This window comes from Oncorhynchus nerka, linkage group LG20 (genome assembly GCF_034236695.1).
Source record: "Oncorhynchus nerka isolate Pitt River linkage group LG20, Oner_Uvic_2.0, whole genome shotgun sequence".
Taxonomy (NCBI): Eukaryota; Metazoa; Chordata; class Actinopteri; order Salmoniformes; family Salmonidae; genus Oncorhynchus; species Oncorhynchus nerka.
This window is the reverse complement of record NC_088415.1, coordinates 27,469,280-27,493,838: the sequence shown is the minus strand read 5'-3', so window position 1 is coordinate 27,493,838 and position 24,559 is coordinate 27,469,280. Positions and strand designations below refer to the sequence as shown.

General features: G+C 44.8%; 1 protein-coding gene across 1 annotated transcript; it reads left to right on the top strand.

Annotated features, from left to right (window-relative positions):
• The first annotated feature begins 787 nt into the window (after window positions 1-787).
• On the top strand, window positions 788-24,299 carry LOC115102179 (solute carrier family 26 member 6). The gene is made up of 19 exons (XM_029621822.2): window positions 788-1,359; window positions 2,702-2,841; window positions 2,988-3,098; window positions 4,063-4,238; window positions 4,418-4,582; window positions 4,785-4,937; window positions 5,375-5,457; window positions 11,026-11,173; window positions 11,316-11,429; window positions 11,686-11,763; window positions 11,847-11,942; window positions 17,666-17,772; window positions 18,067-18,136; window positions 18,887-18,979; window positions 19,197-19,319; window positions 19,485-19,640; window positions 19,863-19,917; window positions 20,249-20,382; window positions 21,143-24,299. Exons 1-19 carry the CDS (start codon window positions 1,232-1,234, stop codon window positions 21,164-21,166), a joined length of 2,154 nt encoding a protein of 717 aa, XP_029477682.1. The 5' UTR covers window positions 788-1,231; the 3' UTR covers window positions 21,167-24,299.
• The last annotated feature ends 260 nt before the right edge of the window (window positions 24,300-24,559 follow it).

Below are 24,559 nucleotides of genomic sequence, written 5' to 3'. Positions count from 1 at the left end.
TGATTGACAGGTGCAACACCCCTGTTAGATTACTAATCATTAGGAGTCTTTTCCCAAAGCAAAGTTGTGAAGTCAACACTTCTATTTAACTCTATGTGAACCGTTTGAATAGTAAATAAAGTCATATTGTTTCAACATATATCATCAAGCTTCAGATAGAAATGAAATATGAATAAGTATTAAATATCCGCTCCATGTCAGAAGAGGGGGGGAAGAGAGTACAGCCTATAATTTAACTTTACTGCAAAGGAAGGGACAGAAGAACTGCCCATAGATAATAAGCAGAGAGCAGAGAGCATACATATAGTTACATATTAGGGACTCCACAAGAGGGGTGAACTGGAGGGCAAAGTTGAAAGGTCATCCAGGATCACCGTTTTAGGCATTTCCTTTGACATGGACCAACAATAACCTGTTCCAAAAGAGGTTTGGTTTTTAACATTAGAATTTCCAACAAACTCCAACACAACAGGTTCATTATTTATACCTCAAGGTCCCCTAGTATCATTATTGGGGCCGTATCAGTTTGTGCACACAACCTGGTCGTACACCATCCACACCAAGCAAAAACAATGGTCATATCCCTGACTCGACTGAACGATGTCCTCTATCTAATCAGGCCCAGATAAGACTCCTCATATTGTCTCTTTCTAAAGACCTGCTGTCTCACTGCCTTGGCTTGAAGCTCCAACGTCCAACCGCATGCCTGACTGTCCATCTCAGCTGTGACAAATGATTGACTGGGACTTTGCTCTCCTCCTCAGTCCTCCCCACCTCCACGACTATATCTCTGTTTTGTCTTCAAGGTCCACTGTCAAGATACTTGGACAAGCGGGAATACTCAGTAACAGAGAAGACTAAGGAGGAAAAGAGTGTGGCTCTCAGTGAATCTCAAAGGGATTAATCAAATAAAACATATCCTCTCTAACTGGAACAAAGTCGTACAAAGGCTCAGACAGTTTGGACACAGATTCATCAAGCATTTGGATGACCATATTTGGACAAACCGACATTGAAGGAGAGAAACATCTTTCCACAGGTTGAAACTACGACAAGTGGGATATCACAACTGATCCTTGAGAATCAACCTGAAGCCAGTTTCTATTGAGACATAAGACATTTAAGTCATAAGATCACAACACATCATAGCACAGGGAGAGACAAGGTTGAAGGAATTATCAGAGGTGACCTCTACACATACGGGACTCTAACAGATCACACAGGCCCAACCATGGAGGAGAGAAGGCGTGTGGGCTACTGTGTTCACAGAGAGGTGCTGGATGAGGGAAAAGTGGACCAGTTGGCTGAGAAATCAGATGTTAGAGTCCCTTTCTCTGAAAAAATCAGAGAGTCATTGAGGTAAGTTGATAACCTTACTTTAACCTAGCATACAAAAAAATGAAATGAAATGAAACTGTGACAAAACAGTGTTTAGTGTTGATGTCTCTAGAATGCTGTGTCTCAGAAATGACTCACAATTGAGTGAGTATTGTTAAGTATAATAATGCACAAGGTTGGGTAGGTTAATTTGTAAATGTAATCGGTTACAGTTACAAGTTACCTGTCCAAAATTATGAGTAACGCAACTTTTGAATTACTCAGTCCGTAATGTAATCTGATTACTTTCAGTTACTTTTGGACTGCTTTTCCCCTAAAGATACCGTCTGTGATCTTAAGCACAACAAATTTGTAGCATTTTTTACGAATTGGATTCGCAACATATCATATGAATTACATATCATATCATCTGAAGCATCACTTTGAGAGGCATCCATCAAATGCATTTGGTATGTCATCATAGGGATCTCTGACTCGTCATCAGACTCCTTCAGGTGGAACAAACTTAAACTTGCGAATTTTTAAAATTCTGAATTGAATGTCATTGAGTAAACAGAAAGGTGTCGTCATGTATTTTCTGCAAACACACTTTCTGAACTTAATTCCCCGGGTGCCGATGATTTGGACTTTGATTAATAAGGCAGCCCCCCGCACCTCTCTGACTTAAAGGGGTTGGGTTAAATGCGGAAGGCACATTTCGGTTGAATGCATTCAGTTGTGCAACTGACTAGGTATCCCCTTTCTCTTCCCTAAAACGAATCCAAGAAGTAATCATCCAATTTTTCAAAAGTATCTGTAATCTGATTACAAAATTTGAGCTGGTAACGTAACTGACTACAGTAAATATAATAACATCTGTAATGCCTGGACAGTCTCAGTGTATCCTAGTGTTGTTCTAGCAGTTTGTCTAAGAGTATCTGAGTGTGCCTCTTAGTTCCCCCTACAGATGTGGGATCTTAATATGAGCAAGTTTGCTATAGCAGGAAAATGATTCTGCCGCAACAGGAAATGTCAATTATTAAGATCCTACACCTGTATGTCTCAGTAGGTCCTGTGTGCCTGTTTCAGGGCTTTAAGAGATTATCGGTACTCAATTTACTGTTGTCATACCAGGGTTAAAACTTTAGAACTGGAAATCGATACCAGGTGCTGGTACTCAAACAGTAGAACATTAGATGCGAAACTCTGTACCCTCATAAACCACAGACCTGCATATGTCTCATTAGTGTTAGCTTTTCTAAGTCTCTGTGTGTGTGTGTGTGTGTGTGTGTGTGTGTGTGTGTGTGTGTGTGTGTGTGTGTGTGTGTGTGTGTGTGTGTGTGTGTGTGTGCGCGCACATATGTGTGTGTGTGTCTTCTCTCAGGTGTTCTGGCCCCAAGCTGAAGAGTTGTATGTTGTCGTCTGTTCCTGTCCTCTCCTGGCTGCCTCGCTACTCCCTCAGAGACAACGCCATCGGAGACCTGATCTCAGGCATCAGTGTGGGCATCATGCACCTACCACAAGGTCTGATTGCTTGACTAAATATAACGTCTGTATTTAAAACATCCTTTTATGTGTCTTGTATTATTGCCTTGTTACCCTCTTTAATAAACACATATTAACCATCTTTGAGTAACCTTTGAATATGAATATATGTTGTGTCACTGTAGGGATGGCCTATGCTCTGCTAGCAGCAGTGCCACCAGTGTTTGGTCTCTACTCTTCCTTTTACCCCATCCTCATCTACTTCATCTTTGGGTCATCCAAACACATCTCTGTGGGTAAGTTCTTTACTATGTAGAGAGTACAAACCATGTTTAATGTTTGATGTCACACACAGAGACCATGGGTCCTACTAATCACCCCAAACAATCCAAAACAACCCAAAACAACTCCAAACAGTTACCCTAAAGGACCCCAAATAACCTATAAATGCACAAACATTTCAGTCATACTTTTTTTATTATCTCTGCTATCGTGACAATATAGAATATAGAATCCTGAACCCAATATAGCACAAACCAAACCAAAATGTGAACAAACTGATAATTTGGGTGGGTTTGTGTTGTTTTGGTTGCCAGTTTGTGGTTCTTTCGGGTACTTATGGGTTGTTTTGTGTACCTGTTTGTGGTTCTTTGTGCTTGTTTTAGGTTGTTTTGTGTAGCTTTGGGGGGGTTCTCTTGGGTACCTTTTGTTGTTTTGGGTACCTTTTGCGTAGTTTTGGGTACCTGTTTGTGGTTGTTTTGGGTACTTTTGGATTGTTTTGGGTACTTTGGGGGTTCTTTGGGGTACTTTTGTGGTGTTTTGGTACCTTTTTCGGTTGTTTGGGGTGTTTTAAGGTCATTTTAGTTACTTTGGTGTTCTCTTGGGTACCTTTTGTGTTGTTTTGGGTACCTTTTGTGTTGTTTTGGGTACCCTTTGCGTAGTTTTGGGTACCTGTTTGTGGTTGTTTTGGGTACTTTTGGATAGTTTTGGGTACTTTGGTGGTTCTTTTGGGGTGTTTTGGGTACCTTTTTCGGTTGTTTGGGGTGTTTTAAGGTCATTTTGGTTACTTTGGGGTTGTTTTGGGTACTTTTGGGGTTCTTTTGGGTACCTGTTTGGAGTTATTTGGGGTGATTAGTAGGACCTGAGATGACTATACCTTATTTTGCCATCCAGTGAACACAACACTAATGTTTTGCCTAGTCAGAACATTAATTTCAAACTAACTACTTTCCTGTACATAAACCTCTCTCTCTCTCTTAGGTACATATGCAGTGATGAGTGTGATGATCGGGGGAGTGACAGAGCGCTTGGCCCCAGACACTAACTTCATGATGTATGATAACGCCACCAATCAGAGTATGGTGGATGTTTTGGCCCGAGACACAGAGCGGGTGAAAGTGGCTGCTGCCGTTACTTTCTTGTCCGGCCTCTTCCAGGTAAATCTGACTGAACTTCCACTGCATGCCACAAGACTGTTAGCCTGCTGAGCTAAAGCCTAGAAAGTCTTTAGGTCTCAGGCAAAGTTATTCATCATTACTTGTCTCCAAACTACCTGTTATATTAGCAGAGATTGTATGACATCCTCTCCCGTGTGCATGTGTGAATGTGTGTGTAGATGCTCCTGGGCCTGGTTCAGTTTGGCTTTGTGGTGACCTACCTGTCTGAGCCCCTGGTCAGAGGGTACACCACCGGAGCAGCCATCCACGTCATCGTCTCTCAGCTTAAGTACACCTTTGGCATCAGTCCAAAACGCCACAGTGGACCCTTCGCCCTGATCTTTGTAAGTACTACAAACACACAGTTAAATGCATATACTCAAGCATGTGTCCTGTCCCATGTCCTGATGCCCATCTCTCTCTCTCTCTCTCTCTCTCTCTCTCTCTCTCTCTCTCTCTCCTCTATCTCTCTCTCTCTCTCTCTCTCTCTCTGTCTCTCTCTCTCTGTCTCTCTGTCTCTCTCTCTCTGTCTCTGTGTGTGTGTAGACGGTGATAGAGGTGTGCTATCTGGTGCCAGAAACCAACATAGGCACTCTAGTGGTGAGCCTGGTGTCCATCATTGGCCTTGTCATGGTCAAGGAGCTCAACACCTACCTGGGCAAAAAGCTGCCAGTACCCATTCCTGTAGAGCTGCTAGGGGTGAGTCACAGTCCCACTCCTCCTACACCCAACAGAGGATAAACAGATTAGTTCCCATCGTGAATATTAGACCAATTAATGGCATTGAGATAAAATTGTTGTGCATTAACAATGGATAATGAAGTGGAGTAGGAGGAACACTGTTAATGTAGAACAAAAATATAGTAACTTTATTTTGACCACATAAACAGCCAAACATTATTTTTATGAAAGTACAGCAAGGTACTGTAACAACTATCTATGGATAGAGTATATTTTATTCAATCTAAGTTCCAACTGTGAAAAAGGTTGCTCTCTATCTCTCTCTGGCAACATTGACTTTAATAGCTGATTTTTTTTTTACAAAAGATTATCTAGAGATAATGTATAATGTCCACTAATACCGAATGTGGATTCAAACATTGAATGAATCTCTTCGTCTGTCTGTCTGTTGTCAGATCATCATCGCCACGGTGGTCTCCTGGCAGGTCAACCTGGAGGGGAAGTATGGAGTGGAAGTGGTGGGAGAGATCCCCTCTGGGTGAGGAGAGGAGCATTATACATACATAGAGATACCACATAGATACACAACCACATAGATACACAACCACAATGTTTTCAATGTTTTATTTTATTTCACCTTTATTTAACCAGGTAGGCTAGTTGAGAACAAGTTCTCATTTACAACTGCGATCTGGCCAAGATAAAGCATAGCAGTGCAACACAAACAACAACACAGAGTTACACATGGAATAACAAACATACAGTCAATAATACAATAGAAAAACTATATATACAGTGTGTGCAAATGAGGTAGGATAAGGGAGGTAAGGCAATAAATAGGCCATAGTGGCTAAATAATTACAAAATAGCAATTAAACACTGGAGTGATAAATGTGCAGAAGATGAGTGTACAAGTAGAGATACCTCGGTGCAAGGAGCAAAATAAATAAAATAAATAACAGGATGCGGATGAGGTAGTTGGATGGGCTATTTACAGATGGGCTATGTACAGGTGCAGTGATCTGTGAGCTGCTCTGACAGCTGGTGCTTAAAGCTAGTGAGGGAGATATGAGTCTCCAGCTTCAGTGATTTTTGCAGTTCGTTCCAGTCATTGGCAGCAGAGAACTGTAAGGAAAGGCGTGCAAAGGAAGAATTGGCTTTGGGGGTGACAAGTGAAATATACCTGCTGGAGCGCATGCTATGGGTGGGTGCTGCTATGGTGACCAGTGATCTGAGATAATACGGGGCTTTACCTAGCAAATACTTATAGATGACCTGGAGCCAGTGGGTTTGGAGATGAATATGAAGCGAGGGCCAGCCAACGAGAGCATTCAGGTCGCAGTGGTGGGTAGTATATGGTGCTTTGGTGACAAAACGGATGGCACTGTGATATACTGCATCCAATTTGCTGAGTAGAGTGTTGGAGGTTATTTTGTAAATGAACTCGCCGAAGTCAAGGATCGGTAAGATAGTTAGTTTTATGAGGATATGTTTGGCAACATGAGTGAAGGATGCTTTGTTGCGAAATAGGAAGCCAATTCTAGATTTAATTTTGGATTGGAGATGCTTAATGTGAGTCTGGAAGGAGAGTTTACAGTCTAACCAGACACCTAGGTATTTGTATTTGTCCACATATTCTAAGTCAGAACCGTCCAGAGTAGTGATGCTGGATGGGCGGGCAGGTGTGGGCAGCAATCGGTTGAAGAGCATGCATTTAGTTTTACTTGCATTTAAGAGCAGTTGGAGGCCACAGAAGGAGAGTTGTATGGCAATGAAGCTCGTCTGGAGGTTAGTTAACACAGTGTCCAAAGAAGGGCAAGAAGTATACAGAATGGTGTCATCTGTGTTGAGGTGGATCAGAGAATCACCAGCAGCAAGAGAGAGCGACATCATTGATGTATACAGAGAAAAGAGTCATCCCGAGGATTGAACCCTGTGGCACTCCCATAGAGCCAGAGGTCCGGACAACAGTTCCTCCGATTTGACACACTGAACTCTGTCTGAGAAGTAGTTGGTGAGCCAGGCGAGGCAGTCATTTGAGAAATCAAGGCTGTTGAGTCTGCCGATAAGAATGTGGTAATTGACAGAGTTGAAAGCCTTGGCCAGGTCGGTAAATACAGCTGCACAGTATTGTCTCTTATCGATGGCGGTTATGATATCGTTTAGGACCTTGAGCGTGGCCGAGGTGCACCCATGACCAGCTCTGAAACCAGACTGCATAGCGGAGAAGGTATAGTGGGATTTCAAATGGTCGGTGATCTGTTTGTTAACCTGTTATGGATCCCTTCGCGCGCCAATCCCTTTAGCGGGATCGATTTGACAACATCCAATGAAATTGCAGAGCGCTAAATTCAAACTACAGAAATATCAATATTCAAGATTCACGAAAAAATAAGTATAATACATCAAAATAAAGCTTAACTTGTTGTTAATCCAGCCGCAGAAAAGTCAGAAATAACAATATAATAAATGCCTTACCTTTGAAGATCTTCTTCTGTTGGCACTCCACAATGTCCCAGAAACATCACAAATTGTCCTTTTGTTCGATAATGTCCTTCTTTATATATAATTTATTTGGTGCGTTTGATTCAGAAATACACAGGTTCCAACTCGCCCAACATGGCTACAAAGTATCTAATAAGTTACCTGTAAACTTGGTCCAAACATTTCAAACAACGTTCCTAATCCAACCTAAGGTATCCTAAAACGTAAATAATCGATCAAATTTAAGACGGATATACTGTGTTCAATATCGGATAAAAACAATGTGAAGCGCGTTCCAGTTCACGCGCATCAAACAGTAGAGTCCACTTGGAATGACACTTACAATGAACAGCCCTACTTCTTCATATCTCAAAAGAAAAACATCAATCAATTTCTAAAGACTGTTGACATCTAGTGGAAGCCATAGGAACTGCAACCAGGTTCCTATTAAATAGGGCTGAAAACAGTGACCTCAATTTTTTTTCCCCCTGACAAATCAGTTCTGTTATACTCACAGACATTATTTGAACAGTTTTATGCATATCCTAGCTTCTGGGCCTGAGTAACAGGCAGTTTACGTTGGGCACACTTTTCATCCGGTCATGAAAATACTGCCCCCTATCCCTAAGACGTTTTAACTTGGCTTTCGAAGACCTTAGAAAGGCAGGGTAGGATAGGTATAGGTCTGTAGCAGTTTGGGTCTAGAGTGTCACCCCCTTTTGAAGAGGGGGATGACTGCGTCAGCTTTCCAATCTTTGGGGATCTCAGACGATTTGAAAGAGAGGTTGAACAGGCTAGTAATAGGGGTTGGAACAAATTTGGCGGATAATTTTTGAAAGAGAGGGTCCAAAATGTCTAGCCCGGCTGATTTGTAGGGGTCCAGATTTTGCAGCACTTTCAGAACATCAGCTATCTGGAAAGTAGAAATGGGGGAGGCTTGGGCAAGTTGCTTTGGGGGGCGCAGAGCTGTTGACCAGGGTAGGGGTAGGCAGGTGGAAAGCATGGCCAGCTGTAGAAAAATGCTTGTTGAAATTCTCAACTATCGCAGATTTATTGGTGGTGACAGTGTTTCCTAGCCTCAGTGCAGTGGGCAGCTGGGAGGAGGTGCTCTTATTCTTTATAGTGTCCCAGAACATTTTGGAGTTTGTGCTACAGGATGCACATTTCTGTTTGAAAAAGCTAGCCTTTGCTTTCCTAACTACCTGTGTATATTGGTTCCTAACTTTCCTGAAAAGTTGCACATCGCGGGGGCTATTCGATACATAACCACATAGATACACAACCACAGATAAATAACCACATAGATGCACAACCACAGATACATAACCACAGATACACAACCACATAGATACACAACCACAGATACATAACCACATAGATACACAACCACATAGATACACAACCACAGATACACAACCCTGCTGACGTGAGTAACTACAGGCCCATTAGTATACTACCTGTGGTGTCAAAGGTTGTTGAAAAGTGTGTAGCAGAACAACTGATTGCCCACCTCAACAACAGCCCCTTCACATTACACTCCATGCAGTTTGGCTTCAGAGCGAAACACTCCACAGAAACGGCCAACTGCTTTCTTCTGGAAAATGTGAAGTCCAAGATGGACAAAGGGGGTGCTGTTGGGGCTGTGTTTCTGGACCTAAGGAAGGCTTTTGATACTGTTAACCATGAGATTCTCATCACAAAATTGTCCAAGTTCAACTTTTCCCCTGATGCCTTGAGATGGATGAAATACCTTGAAGGCAGAACTCAGTGTGTCAGAGTGAGCAATGAGCTGTCGCCCACTCGTAGCTATGATGTGGGCGTGCCCCAAGGGTCAATACTGGGGCCCCTCCTGTTCAGCCTGTACATTAATGATCTGCCTTCTGTCTGTACTGGGTCTGAAGTTCAAATGTATGCAGATGATACAGTGATATATGTGCATGCAAAGAGCAAACAACAAGCTGCACAAGAACTCACTACTGTAATGGTCCAGGTTACAAAGTGGCTCAGTGACTCGTGTTTGCATCTCAATGTGAAAAAAACTGTTTGCATGTTCTTTACAAAGAAAACAACCACATAGATACATAACCACATAGATGCACAACCACAGATACATAGATACATAACCACATAGATACACAACCACAGATACATAGATACACAACCACAGATACATAACCACATAGATACACAACCACAGATACACAACCACATAGATACAAAACCACAGATACACAACCACATAGATACACAACCACAGATACATAGATACACAACCACAGATACATAACCACATAGATACACAACCACAAAGATAAATAACCACATAGATGCACAACCACAGATACATAACCACATAGATACACAACCACAGATACATAACCACATAGATACACAACCACAGATACATAACCACATAGATACACAACCACAGATACATAACCACATAGATGCACAACCACAGATACATAACCACATAGATACACAACCACAGATACATAACCACATAGATACACAACCACATAGATACACAACCACATAGATACACAACCACATAGATACACAACCACATAGATACATAACCACATAGATGCACAACCACAGATACATAACCACATAGATACACAACCACAGATACATAACCACAGATACACAACCACATAGATACACAACCACAGATACATAGATACACAACCACAGATACATAACCACATAGATACACAACCACATAGATACATAACCACATAGATGCACAACCACAGATACATAACCACGTAGATACACAACCACAGATACATAACCACATAGATACACAACCACAGATACATAACCACATAGATACACAACCACAGATACATAACCACATAGATGCACAACCACAGATACATAACCACATAGATACACAACCACATAGATACACAACCACATAGATACACAACCACATAGATGCACAACCACAGATACATAACCACATAGATACACAACCACAGATACATAACTACATAGATACACAACCACAGATACATAACCACATAGATTCACAACCACAGATACACAACCACATAGATACACAACCACAGATACATAACCACATAGATACACAACCACAGATACACAACCACATAGATACACAACCACAGATACATAACCACATAGATACACAACCACAGATACACAACCACATAGATACACAACCACAGATACATAACCACATAGATACACAACCACAGATACACAACCACATAGATACACAACCACAGATACATAACCACATAGATACACAACCACAGATACACAACCACATAGATACACAACCACATAGATACACAACCACAGATACATAACCACATAGATACACAACCACAGATACACAACCACATAGATACACAACCACAGATACACAACCACAGATACACAACCACATAGATACAAAACAACATACAGTACATACACAGCCATAACAGCCCATATCCCAGATACTCAGTCACATAGTCTAACTACACAACCACTCGTACAGATGCCATTATACCTAGCTATACAACCACCAAACTACAGTACACAACATGATCACACAAAGATATCCTTGTCAAGGAGAATAACAGTTACCCTTGTTTCTCTTCCCTAGTCTACAGCCCCCTGTCATGCCTACAGCCTCTCTATTTGGGCAGGTGATAGGTGATGCCTTCGCTCTGTCTGTGGTTGGCTACGGCATTGCCATCTCCCTCGGACGGATCTTTGCCCTAAAATATGGCTACAAAGTTGACAGCAACCAGGTAAAATCATTGTCAATGACTATGTGATTGGAAATCTCTCTGGGTGTGGTTGTTGTAATGTGTGGCATGCACTGCTTGTGAATGACTGGTTGTACTATTCACTCCCCTATTTACTGAAGAAAGTGGTCTCTACCTGGTTTAGGAATTGATAGCCCTGGGTCTCAGCAACACCATTGGAGGGGTGTTTCAGTGCTTTGCAATCAGTTGCTCCATGTCCCGCACCATGGTACAGGAAAGCACTGGGGGCAAGACTCAGGTACAGACTCCTCTCATTATGACAGTAGTCATACATTATTCTGTTGCATTGATAAGTGGGTTCATTAAAAAACACTTGAAGCGTTAATTAAAACCACATCACACACCCACGTGGATTCATTAAAACACATATAATTAGTTGTCTAGCTCAACATTTAAACAGACAGGGCTTAATATTCACAACATTACACAATTACAGGAGGGCCTGGTTATTGTCTGTTTTAACCCTCAATGATCCATCACTCTCTCCCTCCCAGGTGGCGAGTGCTCTTTCAGCCATGGTGATTCTGGTCATCATGCTGTGGATTGGGGCTCTCTTTGAAGAGCTGCCAAAGGTACCATTCTATTGGCTGTTTGTTAATAGACTGAAGTGGTTCTGTGTGTGATTGTGATTGGTGGCTGTCTCTCTGTCCACCAGGCCGTGTTGGCAGCCATAATCTATGTGAACCTGCAAGGGATGATGAAGCAGTTCATGGACATCCCAACTCTGTGGAAGAGCAATAAAGTGGATATGGTGAGTGAGTGAGAGATGGAAGGGATGATGAAGCAGTTCGTGGACATCCCAACTCTGTGGAAGAGCAATAAAGTGGATATGGTGAGTGAGTGAGAGATGGAAGGGATGATGAAGCAGTTCATGGACATCCCAACTCTGTGGAAGAGCAATAAAGTGGATATGGTGAGTGAGTGAGAGATGGAAGGGATGATGAAGCAGTTCATGGACATCCCAACTCTGTGGAAGAGCAATAAAGTGGATATGGTGAGTGAGTGAGAGATGGAAGGGATGATGAAGCAGTTCATGGACATCCCAACTCTGTGGAAGAGCAATAAAGTGGATATAGTGAGTGAGTGAGAGATGGAAGGGATGATGAAGCAGTTCATGGACATCCCAACTCTGTGGAAGAGCAATAAAGTGGATATGGTGAGTGAGTGAGAGATGGAAGGGGGAGAGAGAGAGCAGGGGGAGATGAAGCAGTTCATGGACATCCCAACTCTGTGGAAGAGCAATAAAGTGGATATGGTGAGTGAGTGAGAGATGGAAGGGGGAGAGAGAGAGCAGGGGGAGATGAAGGAGGAGAGAGGAGAAAGAGGGCGGGGGCAGGAGGGGTAGGGGGATATATTGGAGAGATGAAGGAGGAGAGAGGAGAAAGAGGGCGGAGGGAGGAGGGGTAGAGGGATATATTGGAGAGATGAAGGAGGAGAGAGGAGAAAGAGGGCGGAGGGAGGAGGGGTAGGGGGATATATTGGAGAGATGAAGGAGGAGAGAGGAGAAAGAGGGCGGGGGAGGAGGGGTAGAGGGATATATTGGAGAGATGAAGGAGGAGAGAGGAGAAAGAGGGCGGGGGCAGGAGGGGGGAGGGGGATATATTGGAGAGATGAAGGAGGAGAGAGGAGAAAGAGGGCAGGGGCAGGAGGGGGAGGGGGATATATTGGAGAGATGAAGGAGGAGAGGAGAAAGAGGGCGGAGGGAGGAGGGGTAGAGGGATATATTGGAGAGATGAAGGAGGAGAGGAGAAAGAGGGCGGAGGGAGGAGGGGTAGAGGGATATATTGGAGAGATGAAGGAGAAGAGGAGAAAGAGGGCGGAGGGAGGAGGGGTAGAGGGATATATTGGAGAGATGAAGGAGGAGAGGAGAAAGAGGGCGGAGGGGTAGGGGATATATTGGAGAGATGAAGGAGGAGAGGAGAAAGAGGGCAGGAGGGGTAGGGGGATATATTGGAGAGATGAAGGAGGAGAGAGGAGAAAGAGGGCAGGGGGAGGAGGGGAGGGGGATATATTGGAGAGATGAAGGACGAGAGAGGAGAAAGAGGGTGGGGGAGGAGGGGTAGGGGGAGATATTGGAGAGATGAAAGAGGGTGGGGGAGGAGGGGTAGGGGGATATATTGGAGAGATGAAGGAGGAGAGAGGAGAAAGAGGGTGGGGAGGAGGGGAGGGGGATATATTGGAGAGATGAAGGACGAGAGAGGAGAAAGAGGGTGGGGGAGGACGGGTAGGGGGATATATTGGAGAGATGAAGGAGGAGAGAGGAGAAAGAGGGCAGGGGGAGGAGGGGTAGAGGGATATATTGGAGAGATGAAGGAGGAGAGGAGAAAGAGGGCAGGGGGAGGAGGGGTAGAGGGATATATTGGAGAGATGAAGGAGGAGAGGAGAAAGAGGGAGGAGGGGTAGAGGGATATATTGGAGAGATGAAGGAGGAGAGGAGAAAGAGGGCGGAGGGAGGAGGGGTAGAGGGATATATTGGAGAGATGAAGGAGGAGAGAGGAGAAAGAGGGCGGGGGAGGAGGGGTAGGGGGATATATTGGAGAGATGAAGGAGGAGAGAGGAGAAAGAGGGTGGGGGAGGAGGGGTAGGGGGAGATATTGGAGAGATGAAGGAGGAGAGGAGAAAGAGGGCGGGGGAGGAGGGGTAGGGGGATATATTGGAGAGATGAAGGAGGAGAGGAGAAAGAGGGCGGGGGAGGAGGGGTAGGGGGATATATTGGAGAGATGAAGGAGGAGAGGAGAAAGAGGGCGGGGGCAGGAGGGGTAGGGGGATATATTGGAGAGATGAAGGAGGAGAGAGGAGAAAGAGGGCAGGGGGAGGAGGGGGAGGGGGATATATTGGAGAGATGAAGGACGAGAGAGGAGAAAGAGGGTGGGGGAGGAGGGGTAGGGGGAGATATTGGAGAGATGAAGGAGGAGAGGAGAAAGAGGGTGGGGGAGGAGGGGTAGGGGGATATATTGGAGAGATGAAGGAGGAGAGAGGAGAAAGAGGGTGGGGAGGAGGGGAGGGGGATATATTGGAGAGATGAAGGAGGAGAGAGGAGAAAGAGGGTGGGGGAGGAGGGGTAGGGGGAGATATTGGAGAGATGAAGGAGGAGAGGAGAAAGAGGGTGGGGGAGGAGGGGTAGGGGGATATATTGGAGAGATGAAGGAGGAGAGAGGAGAAAGAGGGTGGGGGAGGAGGGGGAGGGGGATATATTGGAGAGATGAAGGACGAGAGAGGAGAAAGAGGGTGGGGGAGGAGGGGTAGGGGGATATATTGGAGAGATGAAGGAGGAGAGAGGAGAAAGAGGGCAGGGGGAGGAGGGGAGGGGGATATATTGGAGAGATGAAGGACGAGAGAGGAGAAAGAGGGCAGGGGGAGGAGGGGTAGAGGGATATATTGGAGAGATGAAAGAGGGTGGGGGAGGAGGGGTAGGGGGATATATTGGAGAGATGAAGGAGGAGAGAGGAGAAAGAGGGTGGGGGAGGAGGGGGAGGGGGATATATTGGAGAGATGAAGGACGAGAGAGGAGAAAGAGGGTGGGGAGGACGGGTAGGGGGATATATTGGAGAGATGAAGGAGGAGAGAGGAGAAAGAGGGCAGGGGGAGGAGGGGTAGAGGGATATATTGGAGAGATGAAGGAGGAGAGGAGAAAGAGGGCAGGGGGAGGAGGGGTAGAGGGATATATTGGAGAGATGAAGGAGGAGAGGAGAAAGAGGGTGGGGGAGGAGGGGAGGGGGATATATTGGAGAGATGAAGGAGGAGAGAGGAGAAAGAGGGTGGGGGAGGAGGGGGAGGGGGATATATTGGAGAGATGAAGGAGGAGAGAGGAGAAAGAGGGTGGGGGAGGAGGGGTAGGGGGAGATATTGGAGAGATGAAGGAGGAGAGGAGAAAGAGGGTGGGGGAGGAGGGGTAGGGGGATATATTGGAGAGATGAAGGAGGAGAGAGGAGAAAGAGGGTGGGGGAGGAGGGGGAGGGGGATATATTGGAGAGATGAAGGACGAGAGAGGAGAAAGAGGGTGGGGGAGGAGGGGTAGGGGGATATATTGGAGAGATGAAGGAGGAGAGAGGAGAAAGAGGGCAGGGGGAGGAGGGGAGGGGGATATATTGGAGAGATGAAGGACGAGAGAGGAGAAAGAGGGCAGGGGGAGGAGGGGTAGAGGGATATATTGGAGAGATGAAGGAGGAGAGAGGAGAAAGAGGGCGGGGGGAGGAGGGGAGGGGGATATATTGGAGAGATGAAGGACGAGAGAGGAGAAAGAGGGTGGGGGAGGAGGGGTAGGGGGATATATTGGAGAGATGAAGGAGGAGAGGAGAAAGAGGGCGGAGGGAGGAGGGGTAGAGGGATATATTGGAGAGATGAAGGAGGAGAGAGGAGAAAGAGGGCGGGGGAGGAGGGGTAGGGGGATATATTGGAGAGATGAAGGAGGAGAGAGGAGAAAGAGGGTGGGGGGAGGAGGGGTAGGGGAGATATTGGAGAGATGAAGGAGGAGAGGAGAAAGAGGGGCGGGGGAGGAGGGGTAGGGGGATATATTGGAGAGATGAAGGAGGAGAGGAGAAAGAGGGCGGGGGAGGAGGGGTAGGGGGATATATTGGAGAGATGAAGGAGGAGAGGAGAAAGAGGGCGGGGGCAGGAGGGGTAGGGGGATATATTGGAGAGATGAAGGAGGAGAGAGGAGAAAGAGGGCAGGGGGAGGAGGGGGAGGGGGATATATTGGAGAGATGAAGGACGAGAGAGGAGAAAGAGGGTGGGGAGGAGGGGTAGGGGGAGATATTGGAGAGATGAAGGAGGAGAGGAGAAAGAGGGTGGGGGAGGAGGGGTAGGGGGATATATTGGAGAGATGAAGGAGGAGAGAGGAGAAAGAGGGTGGGGGAGGAGGGGAGGGGGATATATTGGAGAGATGAAGGAGGAGAGAGGAGAAAGAGGGTGGGGGGGAGGAGGGGTAGGGGGAGATATTGGAGAGATGAAGGAGGAGAGGAGAAAGAGGGTGGGGGAGGAGGGGTAGGGGGATATATTGGAGAGATGAAGGAGGAGAGAGGAGAAAGAGGGTGGGGGAGGAGGGGGAGGGGGATATATTGGAGAGATGAAGGACGAGAGAGGAGAAAGAGGGTGGGGGAGGAGGGGTAGGGGGATATATTGGAGAGATGAAGGAGGAGAGAGGAGAAAGAGGGCAGGGGGAGGAGGGGGAGGGGGATATATTGGAGAGATGAAGGACGAGAGAGGAGAAAGCGGGCAGGGGGAGGAGGGGTAGAGGGATATATTGGAGAGATGAAGGAGGAGAGAGGAGAAAGAGGGCGGGGGGAGGAGGGGGAGGGGGATATATTGGAGAGATGAAGGACGAGAGAGGAGAAAGAGGGTGGGGGAGGAGGGGTAGGGGATATATTGGAGAGATGAAGGACCGGAGGAGAAAGAGGGCGGAGGGGGAGGAGGATATATTGGAGAGATGAAGGAGGAGAGGAGAAAGAGGGCGGAGGGGAGGAGGATATATTGGAGAGATGAAGGAGGAGAAGAGAAAGAGGGCGGAGGGGAGGAGGGGTAGGGGGATATATTGGAGAGATGAAGGACGAGAGAGGAGAAAGAGGGTGGGGGAGGAGGGGTAGGGGGATATATTGGAGAGATGAAGGACGAGAGGAGAAAGAGGGCGGAGGGGGAGGAGGATATATTGGAGAGATGAAGGAGGAGAAGAGAAAGAGGGCGGAGGGGGAGGAGGGGTTGGGGGATATATTGGAGAGATGAAGGACGAGAGGAGAAAGAGGGCGGAGGGGAGGAGGGGGATATATTGGAGAGATGAAGGAGGAGAGGAGAAAGAGGGCGGAGGGGAGGGGGAGATATTGGAGAGATGAAAGCGGGAGGAGGGGAGGGGGATATATTGGAGAGATGAAGGAGGAGAAGAGAAAGAGGGCGGAGGGGAGGGGATATATTGGAGAGATGAAGGAGGAGAGGAGAAAGAGGGCGGAGGGGAGGGGATATATTGGAGAGATGAAGGAGGAGAAGAGAAAGAGGGCGGAGGGGGAGGGGATATATTGGAGAGATGAAGGAGGAGAAGAGAAAGAGGGCGGAGGGGAGGGGGATATATTGGAGAGATGAAGGAGGAGAAGAGAAAGAGGGCGGAGGGGGAGGGGATATATTGGAGAGATGAAGGAGGAGAAGAGAAAGAGGGCGGAGGGGGAGGGGATATATTGGAGAGATGAAGGAGGAGAGGAGAAAGAGGGCGGAGGGGGAGGAGGATATATTGGAGAGATGAAGGAGGAGAGGAGAAAGAGGGCGGAGGGGAGGGGGAGATATTGGAGAGATGAAGGAGGAGAGAGGAGAAAGAGAATAGAGGGGCAAAAGGGGAGGATGAGTTAGATTTCATTTAATTGTTTTTTCCTCACAGAGGTAATATGATCCCATAGTAGAAACAGAAGTCTCAGGGGTAAATTGAGAGAGTTTGGTGAGGGAGGAGGATGTGTGTTAACTTTCCTCTGTCTGCCCCCCTCCCTCTCTCCCTAGCTGGTGTGGGTGGCCACTCTGATCCTGACCGTGCTCTTCAACCCTGACATTGGCCTGGCAGCCTCCATTGCCTTCTCCATGCTCACGGTCATCTTCAGGACCCAGCTGTGAGTACACAACTGCTCTCACACACACACACACTAGAGTGTACACGCCTACACACACACACACAAAACTATCCCAGACAGACTCCACCTAACCACAGACATCCAACACTATTCATTTGGATCTACCCCACACATCATTAAACCACCCATTCACTCTTAAAAGTCATTTTAACAGATTTAAAAGGGACTAGATGTCATATCGCTACACTTGTGAAACTATCTTTGAAAAAACATACCAAATTGTGTAATAAATGGTGTGTTAAATCGCTACACCTGTCTATTTGTCCCTTTAAGGCCGAAGTACTCCCTCCTAGGGCAAGTCCCTGAGACCGACATCTACAGACCAGTGGAGAACTATAATCAGGTATGCATCCATGGCAACAGGATATAAAAACATACAGTATGTATTCAGTTACTCTCTAATCATACTGCCACTCAATCAAGAGGGAGTCTTCAGCGTGTAGGTATCAGGTCTATGTCTGTGGAGGTGTACTTCAACTAGGGTCTGGGGTGACGTTTCCCCTACTTACAGATCTAGGATCAGCTTCCCCTCCCCAATCATATTCTTAATACTGGAATCATTAGTTGCAACATCCATTTTTGGACTTATAAATGAATGATATACACCCATTGATTCTAGAAGAATATCATTTATAAATGCCTTAACTGTCGTAACCGATCAGATCCCAAAATATTACCTTGTTTTACTCCAATGTTTGTAAACAATGTAAATGTAAACACTGTATAGCCTCAACATGGTTAAAACTATACTTTGATATCCATTGCCCTGTCTATGAATTTGAGAGTGGATACATTTCTCCACGCCTATCCCTCCGCTTTTTACCACAACAGTGGCAGGGTAACCACTTTTGTATCGTTTCAATCATAGCCGCGGGAAATAGGGGTGCTGAGGGTGATGCAGCACCCACTGAAAAAAACATAAATAAATACAAAAGGATTTTTTTCCCAAAAGTATTGCACTGGGCCTTTACAAGTCCTGTATTAGCGGACCCTTACAGACATCTGTAGCACGGGCAAACATTTTTCCAGCACCCCTCCCACATGAGTCTTTATTATAATAAGAGCATTGATAAAAATGACCATTGTCTCTCAGGTGAATGAGATCCCTGGTGTGGTGATCTTCCGCTCCTCTGCGACTCTCTACTTTGCCAACGCGGAGATGTACCAAGACGCCCTGGCAGAGAAGGTGAGGTCACAGGAATTACGATGCACTACACAAGCTGTCAAAATGCCTGACCTGTTTTGCTTCCATTCTGCTGTGTGCGTATGGAGAGCGTGACAGACATTGTTAGGGTGGCATCCATTCCTCTCTCCTCTCTACAACCCCATTCTGCTGTCATGTTCCAAGGTAGGAATAATAAAAGATGATAGAATGTCTCACTCCCTTGCTATTGTGTCTCCAGAGTGGGATTGACATCACCAAGCTCATCTCCCAAAAGAAGAAAGCAGAGGCCAAGAGACTGAGGAAGGAAAAGAAAGAGGCCAGGAAAGCCAAGAAGGACGCAAAGAAGAATGCACAGGAATGGGTGAGGAGGAGGGGTGGCACTGAAGAGATCATTCCAGTCTGTTTGTATATCTCCAATGAAATCTACTAATATGGTCAATGTGTTCGGAGAGTATTGGATTACTATGCAGGTAATGTGTTGGGTGAGTGTCTTCTGGATGATCCATCCATGTCTTGTCCTGTCCAGGAAGGCGAGCCAGACAGTTCGGAGAACGAGGTGGAGAAGGGTGTGGCCACAGTGGAGGAAGGGAGTAAACCTGACTCCACCCTTCCTCGTGCCATCATCCTGGAACTGAGTCCAGTCAACTTCCTGGATACTGTGGGCGTCAAGACTCTACGCAATGTGAGTCGTCTGTATGCACTGATATCCATCTTACTCAACCTTTTAACCCGTTCTGCCAGTTTACCACGCTCTTTCTCTCCCTCTATCTCTCTCTATGTTCTCTGATAAAATGCAAAAATGCAATGTTGCCAAAATGAGAGACACAATTCAAGCAAAATGAATGGAGCAGTCTCTTTCTCGCTCTCTCTGACCTGACCTTTGACCTCACTGGTGGTGCTTCAGATCCAAAGAGACTACGGTGATATCGGTGTAGAGGTAGTCCTGTGTGGATGTCAGAGTGAGTGTTACATTTTCCATGTACTATTACCAAAACCTCCAATGCTAAACATCCAGCACTGTAACATACATACCCTGGGTGCTGAAAATAGTGGGTGTTCCTGTAGTTGTTTCTGTGTTTCCCATCATGTTTTCAGAGTTATTTGTTGCATTCTCTTATGTAATTGCTTATCATGACTGATTATACAGGCAAAAATCACTAAAGTGGCCAATGTTTATGTAGTTAAGAATGTTGATTAACCATAATTATGAATGTTTGATCACATCACTCACTACTCTCTCCCCATCCATTCCTCCCTCCTCTTATTCTCTCGCTCTCTCTCTTTCTGTAGCTGGTGTTATTGAGAACCTGGAGAGTGGAGGGTTCTTCCGTGAGAAAGTCAGCAAAGCATGTCTCTTCTCCTCAATCCACGATGCAGTGCTTCACTGTCAGACAGACAGGGCCAAGATGAACAAAGATGACGAGGTGAAACATACTAACACACATGGGCACGACACGGGCACGACACGGGCACGAACACACAAGCATGTCTACACAAATATACACACACACACAAACACACTCACATTATTTTACTAAAATAATGTGAACCTGTTTATATTGTTTATTCACACAAATGGTTATTTTCAAACATTTGTTTTTGTGGGGTTTAGGTGTTGGTTGCTGGCAGCTCTGTTTTAGCATTTAGTTGCAAGTGTGACTCTTCTACAGCTCCACAGGGAGATTGTCTGTGGTACTTGGTCAGGGAACACACACTACAGTCAGGGAATGTTTAACCAGTGATTAAGCAGGTTATACTGATAGATCCTGAAAAGCCTTCTCTGAAAGCGTCAAGCGGTGTTTGGAATGCAAAGCCTCTGACCTAAGCCTCTCTGAAGCATTGTGCAGAGACTATGTTATGAAACTGCCGAGGGTGGTGGCTGTGTGGAAACAGGAAGTGCCATTAACTTCACAAGATCTTCCTCTCAAACCAACAAACTCAGTCTGCTGACATTATGTGCAGGGTGGCCCCAAACATCTATGTGACTATACAAGAGTGGTCCACAATGTACGTGACCCTGAGTGGAGCTTTTGCCTTTTGTTTTAGATTGTAGTTGTTAACTATTTATAACCAAACTAGCCATGGTATAACACTGTCCTCTCCTCGTTTCTCCCCACTCTCTCTCTCTCTTTCTCTCTCGCTCTCCCTCACCTGTCTTTCTCTATCTCCCTCTCTGCTCTCTAGGAAATGCAAGTGACTCATTTCTGAATACTGAGGGTAATGGAGGCATCTTACTGTATGGGACTTGGGTACTTATTAAAAAGTTCAGAATACTTGACATTCATATTATGTCCACATATTTTGACACAGAAAGAAAGTATGAAAGAAAGAAAGTATCAAAACGAGACACAGATACAAACACTTCAACGAGACACACAAACCTTGACAACCCCAGATGAATGTTAGCCTTGTACTCCATGCAATGTGCCAAGGATGTACATTGAAACAGAATAGTATTATTCTATGACCTTCCTATAAGCAAACAGATACACCTTTGGGGAAACTTTTATATTGAAATATATTTACATTTTCTGTGCTAAATAAACTATTGTATATGTATTGTTTAAATTGTTAACAAATAAAATAAGCATCTAAAAACATGTTTCTCTTCATACCTAACTTTATAGTTGTTGTAGGAAGAATAGTGTTATAGTTATACAATCTGTTGTGATTGTCAACATACATGTTTGATGCTATATTGCAGAGATGCATTGTGTTCAGAGTCATGTCTATATCAGTTCGTTGTCAAATGTTCAAATGTCAATCAAAATAATGACTTAATGTTCAATAGTATCTGCATGTGTCATATAATCTTCATTTACTGATGTAGCTTGTGCTCAGGATGCAGAGCATGATGTATAGGTAAGCTGTTATCTCATGTTCTACCACCCAAGGCAGTGTTCAGAGTGTCAACAACATATGCTGCCTATATCTCTTAAAGGCACAGGCAGGAGAGAGTGTTAGAAAAGACTATATGATACCGAGAGACTGAGAAACAGCTTCTGTCACCAGGCCATTAGACTGTTAAACAGCCATCACTAGCAAGGTACCTTCCCGGTACTCTGCCCTGCACCTTAAGACTAATGCCCCATGTATAGAGAGATATTTAACACTGGCCACTTCATATACACTTCATATACTGTTTACTCTCTGTGTATGTACAGTTGAAGTTAGAAGTTTACATATACTTAGGTTGGAGTCATTAAAACTAGTTTTTCCAACCACTGCACAAATTTATTGTTAACAAACTATAGTTTTGGCAAGTGAGATGTTTACATACGCTAAAGTTGACTGTGCCTTTTTACTAGGATTAAATGTCAGGTATTGTGAAAAACGGAGTTTAAATGTATTTGGCTAAGGTGTATGTAAACTTCCGACTTCAACTGTATTTACTGTATTCTCAACATAACTCATCCTAATATACCTACTACTGTACACACCATTTCCAACTGTATTTACTGTATTCTCAACATAACTCATCCTAATATACCTACTACTGTACACACCATTTCCAACTGTATCTACTGTATTCTCAACATAACTCATCCTAATATACCTACTACTGTACACACCATTTCCAACTGTATTTACTGTATTCTCAACATAACTCATCCTAATATACCTACTACTGTACACACCATTTCCAACTGTATCTACTGTATTCTCAACATAACTCATCCTAATATACCTACTACTGTACACACCATTTCCAACTGTATCTACTGTATTCTCAACATAACTCATCCTAATATACCTACTACTGTACACACCATTTCCAACTGTATTTACTGTATTCTCAACATAACTCATCCTAATATACCTACTACTGTACACACCATTTCCAACTGTATTTACTGTATTCTCAACATAACTCATCCTAATATACCTACTACTGTACACACCATTTCCAACTGTATTTACTGTATTCTCAACATAACTCATCCTAATATACCTACTACTGTACACACCATTTCCTTTTCCAAATGATATACAGTTGAAGTCGGAAGATTACATACACCTTAGCCAAATACATTTAAACTCAGTTTTCCACAATTCCTGACATTTAATCCTAGTAAAATTCCCTGTTTTATGTCAGTTAGGAACAGCAATTTATTTTAAGAATGTGAAATGTTAGAATAATAGTAGAGAGAATTATTTATTTCAGCTTTAATTTCTTTCATCACATTCCCAGTGGGTCAGAAGTGTACATATACTCAATTAGTACATGGTAGCATTGCCTTTAAATGGTTTAACTTGGGGCAAATGTTTCGTGTAGCTTTCCACAAGCTTCCCACAATAAGTTGGATGAATTTTGGCTCATTCCTCCTGACAGAGCTGGTGTAACTGAGCCAGGTTTGTAGGCCACCTTGCTCGCACACGCTTTTTCAGTTCTGCCCACACATTTTCTATGGGATTGAGTTCATGGCTTTGTGATGGCCGTTCCAATATCTTGTCTTTGTTTGTCCTTAGACCATTTTGCCACAACTTTGAAAGTATGCTTGGGGTCATTGTCCATTTGGAAGACCCATTTGCAACCAAGCTTTAACTTCCTGACCGATGTCTTGAGATGTTGCTTCAATATATCCATATAATTTTCATACCTCGTCATGATTCCATCGATTTTGTGAAGTGCACCAGTCCCTCCTGCAGCAAAGCACCCCCACAACATGATGCTGCCACCCCCGTGCTTCACGTTTGGGATGGTGTTCTTCGACTTGCAAGCCTCCCCCTTTCTCCTCCAAACATTACGATGGTCATTATGGCCAAACAGTTCTATTTTTGTTTCATCAAACCAGAGGACATTTCTCCAAAAAGTATGATCTTTGTCCCCGTGTGCAGTTGGAAACCGTAATCTGTCTTTTTTATGGCGGTTTTGGAGCAGTGGCTTCCTCCTTGCTGAGCGGCCTTTCAGGTTATGTCGATATAGGACTCATTTGACTGTGGATATAGATACTTTTGTACCAGTTTCCTCCAGCATCTTCACAAGGTCCTTTGCTGTTGTTCTGGGATTGATTTGCACTTTTCGGCACCAAAGTACTGTCACGACTTCCGCCGAAGTTGGTTCCTCTCCTTGTTTGGGCGGCGTTCGGCGTCGCCGGTCTTCTAGCTATCATCGATCCATTTTTAATTTGTTTTGTCTTGTCTTCCCACACACCTGGTTCCAACTCCATCATTACATGTTGTGTATTTAACCCTCTGTTCCCCCCATGTCCTTGTCCGGTATTGTTTATTGTAAGTGCTTGTGCACGTTTATCTGGTGGGCGACGGGTTTTGTACCCATTGATTGTTTGTTCTGTTTCCGGTGGTTTTTATTATTAAACTTCTCTGTTGTAACACTGTTTTTGCTCTCCTGCGCCTGAGTTCACTGCCGCCAGTACGCACCCCTTACAAGTACGTTCATCTCTAGGAGACAGAACGCGTCTCCTTCCTGAGTGGTATGACGGCTGCGTGGTCCCATGGTGTTTATACTTACCTACTATTGTTTGTACAGATGAACGTGGTACCTTCAGGTGTTTGGAAATTAATCCCAAGGATGAACCAGACTTGTGGAGGTCTACAAATGTTTTCTTTTGAATGCTTTTGATTTTCCCATGATGTTGT

Coding starts and splice junctions, on each gene's coding strand:
- LOC115102179 (XM_029621822.2), top strand. CDS start 1,232: ATGGAGGAGAGAAGGCGTGTGGGCTACTGTGTTCACAGAGAGGTGCTG. Junction 2,842..2,987: donor CATCATGCACCTACCACAAG/GTCTGATTGCTT, acceptor GTGTCACTGTAG/GGATGGCCTATGCTCTGCTA. Junction 18,980..19,196: donor AAGACGCCCTGGCAGAGAAG/GTGAGGTCACAG, acceptor TTGTGTCTCCAG/AGTGGGATTGACATCACCAA.